The 16,973-nt window shown below is 51.2% G+C and overlaps 1 protein-coding gene and 1 pseudogene across 1 annotated transcript in view; one reads left to right on the plus strand and one right to left on the minus strand.

The window, feature by feature from the left end:
- The window catches only part of CCDC33 (coiled-coil domain containing 33), a 113,181-nt gene that overhangs the window by 27,853 nt on the left and 68,355 nt on the right, over positions 1-16,973 (minus strand). The window contains exon 12 of the mRNA XM_037833446.1: positions 10,388-10,582. Coding sequence (XP_037689374.1) covers positions 10,388-10,582 — 195 coding nt within the window. The remainder of the gene's footprint in view (positions 1-10,387; positions 10,583-16,973) is intronic.
- On the plus strand, positions 13,923-14,917 carry LOC119531796 (annotated as a pseudogene).

Below are 16,973 nucleotides of genomic sequence, written 5' to 3' on the forward strand. Positions count from 1 at the left end.
ATATATATTGAGTGTGCATGCATGTGTGTGTATGTGTGCAGTGTGTGCGTGCACTGGGCTTTTCTAGTCCATTCAGGAGAAAATTGGATTGTATTGAAAAGCATTTAATCTGAGCACAGGAGCGCGCCCTAATAGAGTCATGAGCTGGGAGAGGGGAGAGGGGGGTGGGCAGTTCTGCCCTTAGCCCTGAACCTGAGGGGCCCCTGCCCTGGGCCCCGTGTTCTCGAGGGTCCTGTTTGGCCTTCCTCTGGCCACAATCCTCCCCCTGGCAAGAGGAGATGGTGGGGCCAAGGCGTGTACTCTCAGAGCCCATGCCCCCTTCTAGATCATGCCCTGGGTATCTGGGACAGGGGAATTCCCTCCTGCTTCCAGGGCATGTGAGGGCTTCTTCCCTGGGTCTGGCCACATGAAGGTGGCGGTGGCCTGGCACAGTCTCACAGGGTCTTGGAATATGGGACTCAGAGCCGGGGCAGGCAGGGGCCAGGGCAGGGGTCTGGGAGCAGCTCTCCCCTTGCTGTCAGGGTCCAATATGGAATTTGAGAATTCTTTGAGGTTGTTAGGAAGGTGGCTTTGTCAAGGTAGAAGAATAGAATCTATTTAATAGTTTGCTAATTTCAGCTTGACTTACAACTTTTAATTGCTTGGAGTTCAAACATATGGTGTGTGGGCCTCCATTTGTACTCTCAAATGTTAGGGGGTGGGCCTGGGAGGGGACCTGCAGCCACAGAGCTCTGGTCTGACAGTTACTGGGAAACTGAGGCAGCCCTCCAACCCAGACAGGCGGGAAAGATTGTGAGTCAGGAGTGTGGGGTTTGGGCCCAGGCTCCTGATTTCTGAGTCACTGGGCTCAGCCAAGCAGCTGCAGGAAGCTGTCCCTCAGTCCTGCCTGTGCCCCTGGGCACAGCAGTTTCTCCATCTGTAAAATGGGGGTGATAATTCTATGCCCCTCATTAGGTTGGTGCAAGGATTAAATGAGATTACAACTAAAGTTCTGGGTGCAGAGTAAGAGCTCAATAAGTATTGATGGATATAATAATTGTTATTAAAAGGAGGGCAAAGGATGGGGTAGGCTGGGGATTTGCAAAAGGGAATGAGCCCCATTTCCCAGGTTTGCAAATCCAGTCACTCCTGGGCTCCGTAGACCCCCTCCCACCTTCACCAATCAATGACTCAATCCCTTAGCAATTTATGGCCTCATCATTGTGGCTTTATTTACTGAGACAGCCACACTCCCAGCCCTCTGTTTACTCTAGGAACTGAAAGGGACAGTGATGCCAGGCAGCCTCTGCCAGGCTGCTAAGGAGCAGAGCTAGGAGATGGTCCCACCTCCGCCTGCCTTGTGCACTGAACTAAGAGGAAACCCTCAAGGCGGGACCCTCATTTCCCAGGTGTGGAGACTGAGGCCCAGAGAGGGGAGGGGGCCAGCTAGGGTGAGTCCTCAGGTCAGCAGCTGAGTGGGAACTATCTCCAGGTCTTCTGCCACCCTCTCCATCCAGTGCTCTCTCAGCTGTTCATTTCCTCTCCTCTCTGCCCTCAAGGGCCCTCTCGAATGCATCTCCTCTGAGCCCCATCTTTCCATGGGTGTCCTGGGTACTTGGGGCTAGGCTTTGATTTGGCCAATCCACGGCCCCACCCCCACCCCCTCAAGCCTGTCCTCCACACCCCTAAGACTTTCTCAAAGAACTTTCTCATCCCTCACTGGAGGGGGTATTCTCCCCATTTTACAGATAAGGAAACTGAGGTCCAGATTGGGGAAGGGACTTGCCTGTGGGCCCCACAGAGCCTCTCGGTGACCCCAGGCCAGGGCCCAACCCGGGAGAGAGATGCACATGTGCGCACACAGCGCTCAACAGATTCCGTTTGCGTTGGGGGATCAAGTTCACCTACCCACATTCCTCTCCAACCAACAAATCAAAGATCTATCCTGGTTTTCATACTAACAGCCAGGGACAACCGGTTGGCTTTTTTCCGTGTTGTTTATTACAGTGACATCTGTGGACCACCCGCCTTCTGGGTAAAGCGTTAGGCCTGCACTCTCCTCTCTGCTCCCACAACTCACTGATCACGCCTTTCCCCCACCCCACCCCACCCCGTCCCGACCACACCCTCCTCTACTGAGTCACGATGTGTCTCTCCTGCTGAGCTGGGGCTTCCTGAAGGCAGCGACCCTTCACAGTTATCTTTATGTTGCTGTCACTTAGCCTGGAGGCAAGTTTCTGGAGAGGAGGTCAGAGGGAGAGGTGGGGCAGGCTGTGATTCCTTCCCTTCCCTCCCAGTCTTGAAGGAACCCATGAATACAGTGACTATTAATAAGCATGCTGCAAAGTGGACTGCACTTTACAGTTGCCAGTGCACTGCCATTCACTCTCTTGTTAATTCTCTTAATACTCAAGATGGTGGGAAAGGATGAAGAGACAGGCCCAGAGAGGTGCAGTGATTTCTCCAAGGACACAAAGCCCTTGAGTGGTGGTGTTGGGTTTCAAACCTGCTACAGCTGCGTAGGTGAGCAGAGGAGTCTGCAGGGGGAGAGAAAGGGACTTGGTACATAGTAGATGCTCGAAAAGCTGGTTGAATGAATGAATGGATGAGTGAGTGCCTGTGTCAGACACTGCAAAGTCAACAGGGAAGGGGAGAGGCAACACGGGGCATGCAGAGGCATGTGTGTATGGGGGGGCAGCATTTGACCCTTTTTCTCCCTGTGCTCATTTGCCCCTCTTCTTGGCTCAAGTATGGCTCATGCCTAAGGCAGAGTTCTTTTCCCTTCTCAGCCCCTGGGGCTGGTGCCCCTTTCTCACCAGCCTCCCCAGGCTCTCTGACTTTGGTCTCTGCAGGCTCCTTCCCAGTTGGGCTGGGGGAGTCTCTCCATGGAAGCCCGGGCTGCACTCTCCAGGCCCATCTCTAAAGGTTTGTGGGACCCAGGGCAAGAGCATAAATGGAGGCCCCCAGCATGTGTCACACCCCCAAACAGCCATCCCTTGGTCCTGGAGCACATTTGGCCCTTGGGAGTACGGACTTCAGGAGGAGTCTGCAGAGTCCTTAGAAGGCAGCTGAGGCCCATTTGTGCAGGGAATTTGGGGTCTTGGGTACCAGAGTGTGGTCTAGAAGTGTGAGGCTTGGGCTCCAGGCATATTTACTTGGCCCCATGGACCCCTTGCTCTGGGGGGAGAGACAAGGCTGGAGGAGGGCCAGAGGGGCCTCTAAACGGATCTAAGGATGGCACTGACACTCTCTATCCTGTCTAATGGCCCCGGGCCCTTTCTTTGGGCCAAGGTCACTTGCTCCTCTGGCCAAGAAGGTCAGGAAGACAAGCCCTCCCCAGCGGCCAGTGGTTTTCCCTGCTGAGCAGCACCGAGGCTCCCTATCAGCACTGGAGACGGGGCCCAGGGGTGGAGGGGCAGTAAGCACGTATGTGCAGTGCAGAGTGGGGGAAGGGAGGGAGCCGGCCTGCAGGGGGCCTTGTTCAGCCACTCGCACATACCAAGAGACAATAAATCGACAAACATTTAATCTCTCTGCAAATTGAAACAGAGCTGTAAATATCTGCTGCATCCCAGCAGCTGAGTTATGAGTCTCGTTTATTAATCTCTTTAGTCCCAGGTGATGGATGGAGGAGGAGAATGGCTGGCTGGAGACTCAGAGGGATGGCGGGGGGCGCGGTGTGGGGAAGGAGGGAGGAGAAGTGGGTCAGGGGTCTGGGAACAGGCCTTCTGGAGAAGGGCTCAGAGGATAGAGGCCTGGGGGTATGTGCTCTCTCTTCCTGCCTCCTTGTTCTTGAAGGACCCCACAGAGACAATGACTATTAATAAGCAGCCTATAAAGTGGACAGCCCTTTACAGTTTCCAATGCACTGCCTTCCATTCTCTCATTAATCCTCCCTGCAGGGAGAGAGTATTCCTTCCACTTAACAGATGAAGAGACAAGCCCAGAGAGGTGGAATGATTGATCCAAGGTCACACAGCTCTTGAGTGGTGGAGACGGGACAGCTGTGCAGATGAGAGGAGGGGTGTGCAGGGGAGATAATGGGATGGTATCCTTATTTCTTCCTTTCTACCCTTCTCACCTCCCTCCCTTTCCTTCCACAAATGCTTGGTAGCACATTCTGTGGATGTGAGTGTAGGAACTGGAGGAGGAAGAGGACAGAGTTGGAGAGGGGGACGAGGGGAGCTGGTGAGACTTCTCGCTGAGCTCAGAAGCTGGGACTGTTGCACCCTCATGAATACTTATTTTTAGGGCTGTAGGAGGGCAGGGGAGGAGCTGAGGAGGGCCGAGCCCCGAGAGGACTTCTTGCCTGGGAGGGGGCAAGAATTTGGAGAGGAAGGGGCAGGGGAGTGGGGTGATATGTTGTGTGGGACAAGTGATGAACATGTGCCCGTAGGTGGGTGTCAGGCCAGGTGGGCAGAACAGGTATCCATGTCGGGGTGATTGGGAGAGAGGATGGATCAGGCAAGCTGGGGCCACACATGATGGACAGTGGGGTTGGGGACTGGGGAGACTGAGGTGTTGGAGCAGGAGGAGTGGGGTAACAGTGGTGTATCAGGAAGGCACCTGGCAGCTTCTGTGGGATGGCCGTGGGGGGAGACTGAGTCAGGGGCCTCTGTGTGTGTGGCTGAGGTGGGCATGAGATGGCTTTGCTTTCTTTGTCTCTGTCTCCTCTTTGCTTTTACTCTCTCTGCCTCTTGTGGTTCCCAAGGACCTGGTCCGTGGGTGGGGCCCTTACTCTCAGGACTAGGTGACTGTCTCCCAGGTTGGACTCAGGGCCTGAAATGGTTGTTCTCAGAGGCCTACTCACTCCCACTCATGGGGACCGGCCTCAGGGTCCCCGGGATTTGCGACGCCACCATCCTAGACTAATGTTTCTGCTTATTGCAGCCATCGTGGGCAGTGTCTAGGGGTGCAGGGGCTTTCTCTCTGGCATCTGCTTGGGGAATCAGCTGCAAGTGAAGCTGGGGTGAGTCTGAGCCTCTATCAGCCTTAAGTAGGCGGCTTCTTCCTGGGCATGGGCCTGGGGGTGGGATGGAGGCTCCAGTCACAGCTCTGCAGCCCCAGGGGCCTCGGGAACATCTGCTTACACCTCCTGGGCTGAACGAGGAAGGAATCGGGGCCCAGAGAGGGGAATAAGTTCAAGGTCACTCCAAGGAGATGATGCGAGTGTCGTGGGTGCAGGGAGCTGGGCTGGGCTGGGCCTTGTGGCTGTGGATGCAGAGGGTCTGAGGATGTGACTACCTGAGTGGGGCAGGGCTGGGGAAGGAGAGGTTTTCACCCCATGTAGGGTGGTTGCCCTCTGGTTTAGCTGGGACTGTCAGTTTTAGCACCCAAAGTTCCCTATCTTGGATCCCCTCAGTCTTGGGCAAACTGGGATGGCTGGTCACCCCAGGGCCATGTCAGGCAGACACGCGGGGCCAGACTCGTACTTCTGCATGCTCTGCTATACTTCCAGCCCCCCTTTCTGAAGGCAGGACATGAAATGTCCCCAAGCCACCCTGAGAGGGTAGGGGAGTGGTCCGTGGGCTGGAGGCTCCACTGCTGTGTGACTTGGGACTGCTACCTTTGGGAAACAGGTGTCCAGAGGGCCAGGGTCAAAGGGTGGGCTGGTTTCCCACCACCCATAGGAAGAGGTTAAATGGGGTGGGGCGGGGGAGGCTGGGATACAGGCCTAAAGAAACCCAAAGATCAAGGAATCATTCTGGGTCCAGCAGATTCAAAAGGAAGAGAAACAAAAACATATGCTCTGAGTGGGGCTGGGATGTGGGGACCAGGAAGGCGTGAGGAGGAGGGAGGGGAAAAGGCTTTCAAAGAGAGAATGAGAGATATGAGTTATTCCAGTGTGGCAAGGTTGGAAAAACTCCACTGAATCTTTAAACAACCTTTGTCAATTATTCATCTCCTGGTATGAGGGCCCTCTGGTCTGCCACAAATCTCCTCTGAGCTAGAGGGAGGGAGGGAGGGTGGGGGAGAGAGAGAGAGAGAGAGAGAGAGAGAGAGAGAGAGAAGGAGGGAGAAGGAGAGGGAGAGAGAGAGGTGCCCAAGATAGAATAAGCCAGAAAATCAGAAAGAAATGGAATAGACACTGGAGAAAGGCAGGAGCAGGGAGAGATAGAGACAAAGAGAGCGAGAAGAATGGGAGGGAGGGAGCCAGAGAGCAGGGAGTGACAGCATGCTTGGGTTTCTGCACTGGAAACGGCACTGCACAAACCCCTGGAATAGTGACTGAGCACCGCTGCCTCTGCTTACCCAACACACATCCCTCCTCCTCCAGGAAGCCTTCCTTACTCCTCTTTCACTGAGGGCTTACTAGGTGTGCCCAGCAAAGCTAGGTAAGTGTCTGTTGTGAAGAAGATACATGGTCCCAATCATACCCCTCCCCTTACAAATGTTTATTGCACACCTGCTCCTCCCGGGTGTGGCTCTCTCCTGCCTGCTGAGGAACTTCCAGAGCTCAGGGTCTTTGCCTCCCCACAACCTCCCACCCTCACAGAGCTGAGCACAGGGCTGGGCAAAGGACAAGGTGGGAGATTTCTGAGCTCTGGTTTTCTGCCTCGTTGGAGGAATTGCTGATATTACCGCTGAGGCTGTGGGATCCGGGCACATGGTGTTTAATCAGCCCTTTGGGGATGGAACTGGGCCCACCTAGAGACTGCAGGAAGCCCCCTCAGCTTACCTGCTCTCAGCGTAATGTTGAGAGACACTGCGTGGCTCAGCATGAGGTGGCTCAGGGTGGCTAGGGGGTGGAGGGGAGGTCCTTGTGGGTTGTTTAACGTTTGGAAAGTTCACATGTTTGTGATGACCTGTAACATCTCAATGTTCACACTCCCTGAAAAGTCCATCTGTTCCAAACAGACTTCCTGGACTGCTCAGAAGGGAAGTGAAGACTTCCTCCAGCTCTGCCTGGGTCTTACACTTGACCCACAATGACCCCACACCCCAGGAACCTTGACTCCAGGCCCAAAACTTTGCACTACGTTGACAGAAAGGTCTGTGTCAAAACCAGGTGTCCTGAATGAAGGAGCCTGAGACAGGAAGAAATAGCTGCTTGCAACCCACTACAGGAGGGGAGCCCCAGTCGAGTTGGGGGGCTGTGGGGTACAGATTGAGCATTGGCGGTTCCCTCCCCACAGAGAGAGCACAGACCCTGCATCCCCTCCTCCCCCTCCTCCATTCCCAAGGTGCTCCTTTCTCCAGAAAATGCTCAATTTCCTATTAAGCCAAAGTAGGCTCTGGAGGAAATCAGAAGCAAAATTGTTTCTTGGGCTCTGGGGAATGTGCTGCAAGACCAGCTGTAGATACACGCACTCTGGAAATCAGGTGATCCCAGGAGGCTTGTGGGCCAGGAGACAATGGCTAGAGCCGAGGGGGGCAGTTAGTCATATGGCCCCTACTCAGCCACTGCTGTCTGTGCCCCTGCTACACCCTGGGCTTCGCTGTGGTGACCACTCCCTGGGAGAGTGGATCAGGCCTCTTCCTTCTTTATCATCCTTACAAATTAATCATGGGGGTCTTTTCTCATCGCTGATCTACCGTTAGCATTCCACTTCCGCATGCTAATATTGAATGGCTTGGATGATAGGAGGGGGCGGGTTTCAGGTGGTTACACACCTTGCGACTGTGCTATTACCACACAAATGCATTCTATTGCTATTCAGGTATCTTCTGCTCATAACCTGTCATGTGTAATAACCACGTTCTGTGCTTACTACTGTGTTCTATGGCCACACGCTTGCATTCAGCTGCTATACGATGTCACTCTATGGCTTGGGTCTATTGTTAGGCAACTTCGCTCCACTGTTCCTTAACTGAATTCTATTGCTTGTCACTGGGACTCTTGGCTGCATAAGTTCATCCATTGCTATGTAATTTTTTTGGTTGCTATGTAACAGTGATCCATTGCTACATGGCTACCTGCGATCGCCATGGAGCTGTAAACTGTTGCTATCCACCTGTGTTCTATTGCTTGTAACTGGGCTCTACTGGCCCTGTAGCATGTTAGTCCCTGAGAGCTGGAATTGGGAGCTAGACCTCCAGGGTCCAGCCAGGTTAGTGTCAGAGGTGGGAACAGCTGGCATGGTGAATATGAGCCAAATGAGAGAGAGAGACAGAAAGAGGAGTGGTGATTTGGGTTACTGAGGGACGCGAGTGGGAGGGTAAACAGGGTATGGATCCAAGAGTTAGGAACCAGGAGAGAACAGGATGGCCCAGTGATAGGAGTTCTTGGAGTGATGTCCAGGTTGGGAATGCTTGAGTTCTAGATTATGACCCAACTCACAACATCTTTGATAGTCTGTGGGTATGGGGCAGCCCCAAGTTCCCTTGTTAACACTTGAAGGAAGAGCCTCCCAGAATCCTGTCTTAGTGACCCTGAGCACTTATTTCAACTTCTCTCTGTGACTCACAATGGTTATCCCTCTTGTTCAAAAACAGTTACTCCTAATTGCTAACCTTGACTTCTCAAGCTGTAGACGAGTCCCATTTCTTTGGGTTTAATCCTTAAGAGAAGATCAAGATGGACTGGTTCACTACCCACACTATAACATTCTTTCAAATGTTAAGAAAGATTAGTGTTTTAATTCACCACCTATCATATTCCTCTTATATTTGAAGGCCTTTTCTCCTCAGTCTGTTTTTCTCCTCCGCCTCCCCATTACCACCATCTTCATCAACAACATTATCATCATCACTGTATTTTAGAAGCACAATGAAGCCTCTTACCCAATCTATTAGACTCCTTTCCATTTCCTAACTCCTCCAAACCAACCCACAGTCTTAAGTGTCTATGCTAATGTCTCTCAAATGGTCCAGACCCTTGGACTTGGCTTCAATTTGGACCTTGGATTTTTTGCCTAGCAGAAATCACCACCAAACTCCAAACCAGGGAGCCCCTCCATGCCCGGTGCCAGGGTGAGGCTACTACTGCTCCCTCCTTTGTCCCCCTTGTTTCAGTGCCCAGGAGGCTGAGACCAGAGGCTTGTTCAGTCAGGCAGTATTTATAGCCCCTGTCCCCAAAGGAGGTGTGAGGAAGGGGCTGATTCCTGCATCCTGGGAGGGGGTGGGGGCTTAATGTATGAGGGCTGAAGCTTGGCTGGCCAGCCCATCCCCAGGGGGCTACGCTGGACATTGGGAGGATGGGCTGCTCCGAGCTCTCTGAGAGCTGCGTCCAGGGAGGGGATGCCTTCACCTTTCTCCTTCCTTTCTGTATGCCTCTCCCCTTTGATGGCACCTTTCATTTTCCTTTCTTCCCTGGCCTTTTTACTTCTCCCATTTCTCTCCTTCACTACCGCTACTTGGAGGCACAAGAAGGGACCTCCATATTCCAGGCTGTGGGGGACAGCAGGACATTCATGCTGCCCAAAGTTTCTGAAGACATGCTCTGTACTTTTATTTTCAACCCTATTAATGTCTGGTTGGAAGGTCTCTCCTGAGAGCCCTTTTCCCAAGGGGCGGAGGTGAGAGGAGGGAGTTGCAGAAGATGGCCCTTGAATACTGTGGTGCCCACTGTGGGAGGGTCCTGCTCCTGGGTGGACAGGGGCCTTCCATGTGGGAGTCTCTTGGGCACATGCTTCCTATTCGTCTGATGGGACAATTTCCAGAAAGGTGCAGAAGTGCCAGGGGAAGATGGGGAGGCTGTCGATAGAGAGGGGCAGGTCCTGAGAGGAGGCTGCCCAGCGCTTTCCCAGGGGCCGGCGGCCTCGTCTGGGGCCTCTTCTAAGGAGCCTCTGGAGCAGCGTTCCCCATGGGAGCCGCTGTGGAAGAAGGGAGGAAGCCATACGTGAATTTACCCAAGGTCATGGGGACTTTGACGGGTCTGCGTCTTTAGTGGCCTATACTTCATTAGCTTTCTGCATCAAGGGCTGGGACCAGGCACTGACCCTTCACCAAATTAAGACACCACCTTGGCCAGCACATCACTCTCGCCAACACTTCTTTAGCATCTGGCCAACTTGACAACAGGACAATACCTCAGCTCCCAGGGGTAAGGCCACAGACTGTGACCAAAGATGACATCTCTTTCCTTTAAGCCCCAATTTCCCCTTTTATAAGTAAAAAAATAATCTATCAGGAGCCTCCTATTACCTGATGGACATGCTCCTAAGGATGTTCTGAGTTAATAATTCTTGACTTCTTGGATAATTGGAACCCTGACTTAAAAAAGTTGGAGGAGTTTGTTGTGGAAGCAATGCCACGGAAGCTCCACTCATAAGGTGACAAAACCCTCCGTAAAATGGATTCACACCTTCCACCAGTCTATCTTGGGGTAACTACATGCAGAGTGTGCCTTAAGGGGCGGTCTACCTGCCACCTGTGGCGTGAATCAGGCTCCCAGATGGCAGTCAAACCCCTCCCCTACGGCCCCTCTTGCTGTGTGGCCCCCTCTGTCGTGAGGAGGGAGACTCACCGTTTCTCGGGGTGTCTCAGGCACCAGGGGCACCTCTTCAGCCCCCTGAGAGCCCGGGGTGCTGGGCTCCGCTGTAGCGCTCACCGAGGACTTGGACCAGGACTCGCGGATGGTACCCAGCTTCTCATCTAGTATCCTGGGGTCCAGAGTGGGCAGAATTTTGCTGTTGCTTAATGTCAGGAAGGTTTCTGGCCTCTGGGAAAAGAAGTTACTGAGCTCAGGATCGGCCACTTCTCTGTGCCATGTTCACACTTTCTACCACAAGCTTCCTCCCACAGCCCAGGCCTCTCCTCCCCGTGGTGCGGGCGACCCTGCATGGCCTCCTACCCTCGCCTCCTTGCTCCCAATCACAATGTCCTCCTTGCTGTCCCTCCAACCAGCCAAGGTCTATCCTGCCTCAGGGCCTTTGCGTCGGCTGTCCTCTCCACCTGGAAAGGCTCCTGGATCTCTACATGGCTGTTCTCTTCTCATCGTCCACGTCTCCGCCAATCTGTGATCTCAGAGAGGCTCTGCCTTTGATGGAGAGGCCCACCCTATCTAAAGGAACCCCACCTCCAATTTACTCTCCATTCACATTACTCCATTTTATTGTGTCCGTCGTACTTACTCAAAATTGAGTTTGAAAAAGAAATTTACTTGTTTACTGTCTGTCCCCCTTTTCCAATGCCCACACTGGAATATAAGTTCCATCTAAGCAGGGAGCTTGTTTGTCCTCAGTGCCCGGCTCATTGTAGGAGCTCAATAAATATTTGAAAGAAAAAAGGAACTAACTATGTGGTCTATGAGCCCCACACTTGGTGCAGTAACAGTTTCAAAGATCCCCACACTTTGGCACCTTTTGCTGTGTATTCTTTGTCGTTTCACCTCCTTTATCATCCTCCAGTCTCACCACTTTTTAAACAGAGGGTTTCTTCTATGTGGTCTGATGGGCCTCTTTCTTCTTCCACTTCCTTTCTCCTGTTCTCCTCTTCCCTTAGCATAACTATTGCCCCTATCGCTGCTTGTCCAAAACCTGGCCCCACTCAGATGCCAACCCCTCCAGGAAGCCTTGATGCCTCCTGCTCACACTTGTTCAAGGGTTTTCCGGGTTCTTACAGCCCAGCAATTGTCTATTTGTGCTCCCACACTGCTCTCTAATACTAGGCTTGCTTGCTATTTTTATTTTTCTAACAGAACTTTAGGTTCCTTGGGCTTAGGGACAAGTCTCATGCTCCCTCTGGGAAGAAGTTACTTAAATCTTAGTTTGAGATCTTGGTTGACCCTAAAAGGTGCATATTGTTCAAAGACACATAGCTTCCCAGGGTTTGTAGGGACCTCAAAGGTGACCCACTCCCATCCTGCATCAGATATTGGAATGGCAGACAAATTATTTCATTATTGAGTGTTTTGCTAGAAGCAAATGGAACAACTGGCAGAGGGTCAACCAGGACAGATGTGCTCAGGGTTAGAGGTGACCGAACGTGTTAACTCTGAACAAACAGGTAAGACAATTAGGCAGATGGGCCTCAGTATTTGTTTGTAAATATTATGTCCCCCAGAAAAAGCCATGTTCTTTGATGCAATCTTGTTGGGGCAGACATATTAGTGGGGATTGAGTTGGAACATTGTTTGGATTAGGCTGTTTGCATGGAAACATGCCCCACCCAACTGTGGGTGATAACTCTGGATAATTTCCAAGGAGGTGTGGCCCCGCCCATTCAGCACAGGCCTTGATTAGTTTACTGGAGCACTATATAAGCTCAGACAGAAGGAGCGAGCTTGCTGCAGCCAGGAGGGACACTTTGAAGGGTGCACAGAGGCTGAGAGAGTAGCTGCAGATGAGAGACAGTTTGCAGATGGCCGTTGAAAGCAGACTTTTGCTCCGGAGAAGCTAAGAGAGGACAAACGTCCCAAGAGCAAGTGAGAGTGACGTTTTTGAGGAACTGCAGCCTAGAGAGGAATGTCCTGGGAGAAAGCCATTTTGAAACAAGAACTCTGGAGCTGACGTCAGCCATGTGCCTTCCCAGCTAACAGAGATTTTCCGGACGCCATTTGCCATCCTCCAGTGAAGGTACCCGATTGCTGATGTGTTAACTTGGACACTTTATGGCCTTAAGACTGTATCTGTGTAACCAAATAAATCCCCTTTTATAAAAGCCAATCCATCTCTGGTGTTTTGCATTCCGGCAGCATTAGCAAACTGGAACAGGCTCCCTTTAAGAGAATACTCTATGAAAATCCATGCATACGAAGCAGATGAATCAGACAAGGACCCTTCACTTGGCCACTGAGTTCATTATGCCATTTCAGAATAGAGTCTGGCTTGCAGAAATTCAGTAACACGAAGCCTTTCCAGGCTTGTGTCAGTAGAGTAGGAAACCATCATCCAGTCCAGTCTAGGCCTTATTTTCCCCTCTGTAAAATGAGTACAAGGAAAGAGAGTTCCAAAGAGAAAGCAGCTATAATAAGACTCTTGGAGTGAGAAGAATGAGGCATTAGGTGACCCTGGGACTGGACTTTGGTAGAACCACCTATTGTACTTCATAAGCAAGACTTCAAGGCCTGTTTCATTCCTGGACATCAGGCCTGGCTGTACCTCCCACCTGCTCCTCCTGGTAATTATGGCTCAGGGAAGGCAGGATTCACCTGAGGGTCTCCACTGACATGAAGCCTTCTATCCCACGCATACGCCCCAGCACCTCTGTGTAGCAAATGAGTCAGAGTTTGAGTTTTCTGGTTGCCTGAGTATTTTAGATAGGAAAAAGCATGTCACCATCTTTTGCTCAGAACAGCTGAACACCAGGTTGCTTGCAGAGGGAGTGCTATAGAAGCCTGTTGGATGGATGAATGGATAGATGGACACAGGAGAGAGTAAAGGAAAGAATTTTACTCCTCCAGGGCAAAAACCATCTCCCCATTGACCAGGTGGCCCTGGAGCTGGGGAGAGATGCTGGTTCAGGACCTGTAATGACATTCCTCCTCATTTCCAGGCAGACAACTGACCTCGATGCCTTGGATTTCATAGACTGACCTTTAATCCAGTTAGGACAGGAAGTAGAAGTAATAAAGTCAAGGGAGAGGTCTCCAGAGGTCCCCTCATCAGTTCTGAAAACAGGAACCAGAGGCCCACTGATGAAGCCCTCTGTTTTAGTTTCCTGGCTGCTAAAACAAACACCACACAATAGATTGGCTTAACAACAGGAATTTCAGAGGTTAGAAGCTTTGCCTCCTTCCAGGGTCAGCATCTGCTGGCTGCCTGATGATCTCTGGGGTGCCTTGCTTTTCTGTCATGTGTCAATGCACGTGGCGATGTCTTCTCCTTTCTCCTCCAGGTTCCATTGACTTCCAGTGTCTGGCTGCTCCCCTTGGCTTCTCTCTTTGTAGCCTTCTCTGTAAGATCTCTAGTAATAGGATTAAGACCCTTTCCTGACTCTCTGGCTTCCGTCTTGCATCCCCAAGTGTGTGCACCTGGTCTCAGCTGGTCTGCCTGAGACCTCTGAGCACCATCCCTAGTCCCCCGTGTGACCCTATTTCTGCACCAAGTGAAAGAAACATCATGATCCAGGAGAAATTCACCAAACTGCAGGCTCAAGTGCACATTGGTGGGATAGAACTGCTCATAGAAGGAACAAAGCGGTTCATAGAACAGCTACAGCAGATGATAAAAAAATTCAGTTCTCCTTAAAGAAATAAGGGGTAAATGATACCTCTGGTATCGAGGAGGTTAATATAGTTACAAACCAAGGAATAGTGATCTACTTTACCAACTCTAAAGTTCAGGCATCTCCAGCAGTGAACACTTTCACCATTACAGGCCACGCTGAGACCAATAGCTGACGGAAATGCTATCCAGCATCTTAAACCCGCTTGGCATAGACCGTCTGTTCTGGTTTGCTAATGCTGCCATTTTGCAAAACACCAGAAATGGATTGGCTTTTATAAAGGGGGTTTATTTGGTTACACAGTTACAGTCTTAAGGCCATAAAGTGTCCAAGGTAACGCATCAACAATAGGGTACCTTCACTGGAGAAAGGCCATTGGCATCTGAAAACCTTTGTTAGGTGGGAAGGCACGTGGCTGGCGTCTGCTTGCTCTCAGGTTGCATTTCAAAATGGCTTTCTCCAAAATGTCTCTGTTTGCTGCAGCTTCTTTGAAGTCCTTCTGTTTCTGAGTTTTATAGGGCTCTAGTAATTAAATCAAGACCCAAGCTCAATGGGCAGGGCCACATCTTCATGGAAGCAATCCCATCAACAGGTTATACCTAATTAAAGGTGTTACTAGTCACATCTCCATGGAAACAGTCAAAAGGTTCCTACCTAATCAACTCATACATCTGCCCCCACAAGATTGCATCAAAGAACATGGAGTGTTGGGGGGCATAAAACATCCAAACCAGCACACCGTCTGACTAGTTTAAGGAGACTGGCTGAAGCTCTGCCCAAACAGTCTGTGGATAGAAAAGCACCACTTTCTACTGGAGAGGAAGATGATAAGGAAGTTCCAGATCTCATAGAGAATTTTGATGAAGCTTCCAAGAATGAGGGAAATTGAACTGAGTCAACTTCTGAAGAAGATAGAACTTGAAGTTAATTGAAGCTGCCATTTTAAATTATGACTGCTTTTAAAAATTGTTTTGTTCATGGATCTAATAAAATTTAGATCTCTAATATTTTTAAGCTCAAGCCCTTTGGACACTGCAGCTTTTTTAAATTTTTGCTTATACACAATTTCATTCTTTGCAGCTAATTAAGCTGAAGAAGACTGGGAGTAAGATTTAAAAACAAAGATTAATATAGTTCTTTGCCTAGTTAAAAAAAAAAAAAAAAAAAAAAGAGACCCATCCTGATTCAGTTGGGTCTCATCAAAAGATACTAGATTCTCCCACTTAGTTCCCTTTCTCTGGGACTAGAATTGCCTCTTCTGACTCCTCAGCTTCAATCTGTCCCCAGTTGGGGAAGGAGAATTGCCCTCATTCCCTTGCTCCTCATGAAAAGGGAGCTTGTCTGAGACTGGATGGAGGAGGGGCCAGGCTGCTGGAGGTGATGGGTCAGGTTGGAGGATGGGCAAGAGAGTCTTGGGGACTAATGCCTCCCTACTCAGTCTCCCTGGCTCTCCCCTTCCCTTGAGGTGGGGGTGGGGGCACCTCAAAAACCTGCTTATGTGCTCCTCTATTTGGCAGACCCTGGACCTGCACAGGCTTTAGCCTGCTGGGGAGGCTTGTGACCGACAAGTGGCCCCTCTCTCCGATGCTCCATGGCTGTAGCACATCCTGCTTCATTAGGGACATAATTGCACACTGGCTTTGAAAGCTCAAAGCAATGCACAGCCATGCACTGGCTCAGATTCAGTGCCCAGCCCACTACTCCTTGTGCTGTTGTAGCAGCTGCTCCACACCACATGTGAGGACATGGTGGGGAGAAGACATCCCCTTCTCATGCCTCCCAACCCCTCCTCCCCCTGTCACCAGCAGAGTCTGCTGAGGCAGACTGGACCAATGGCATCACGGGATTGAGGCTTCTTGGGTCACCTGCGGCCTCCTGTCCCCCACATCCTCTCCCTCTGTCCTACCCACTCCATCCCCTAGATCCCTGATCATGCAAAATACAACAGTTCCAGCCAGCCGGGGCAATTACAGACCAGCCTGGCTGCAGCTGCTATCCTTGGTGCTGAAAGCACCCGCCTTCCGTCCTGCCCGCCTCTCGTCCCGCCCTGAGTCCTTTCGCTGGAGCGCACATGCTCTTAATTCAATTAGCTGGCCCTGAACCCTCCCCTGGGAACCTGGAGCGGAAACTGACAAATTCTGTTTAACAAAGACATTTGTCCCCCGCCCTGCTGGCTTTGGGCTCTGTCTGCTTGTATCCTGCTCATTAGGTATCTAACAAAGTGCATCCCAAGAAATCTGCTTCCAATCGCTAGTAATTCAGGAGGCCTGATGCAATTTTCTCCCTGATAACAGTGTCTTGCCCACTGGCAAGTGCCGTAATGAGCCCTGTGCAGCGGCTCCCTGATCAGTCACTGCTTTGTCATTTCCTGTGGCCACAGTTGTAGGTTCTTATCTCTTCAGCTGAAGGTGAGGTTCAGACAACAGACCCCTTTCAGGAGGGCTTGCTGCTTCTCCCTGCATAGCACAAGCTTCATTTATGGCATCTGCCCATGGTTCTGCAGCTGCGGCGGGGTCTGAAGCACTGAGTCTGTCTCCCAGGCAAGAAGGACCTGAGTGTTAATCCTCATTGGGGCCATCATTTGCTCCCCAGAAAATGGGGTCAGAGGGTTAATCCAAAAGTAAGTTGTGGGGTCAGGAAAGGGGAGACAGTGATAAAGATTTTTAATATCCCAGTAGGGATTTTAGTATTAAATAGAGCCCTGCCCGTGGCTCGATGGCTAGGCTGCGGGCTCACTCTTGTAAGCCTGAAACCTGCTCTTTCTACGTTTAATCTTTCTCCTTGGATTCCCCCATGTGCATCTAGGGAGACCTTTCTGACATATAGGTCAGATCCCATCCTACTGCTGCTCAAAGACCTTCCTCAGCTCCCCATCACTTTATGACAAAGTCCTACTCAACTTCCCAGCCTCATTGCCGACTTCAGCCCCATAACACCCCTCGTAT

The sequence above is a fragment of the Choloepus didactylus genome, chromosome 4 (genome assembly GCF_015220235.1).
Source record: "Choloepus didactylus isolate mChoDid1 chromosome 4, mChoDid1.pri, whole genome shotgun sequence".
Taxonomy (NCBI): domain Eukaryota; kingdom Metazoa; phylum Chordata; class Mammalia; order Pilosa; family Megalonychidae; genus Choloepus; species Choloepus didactylus.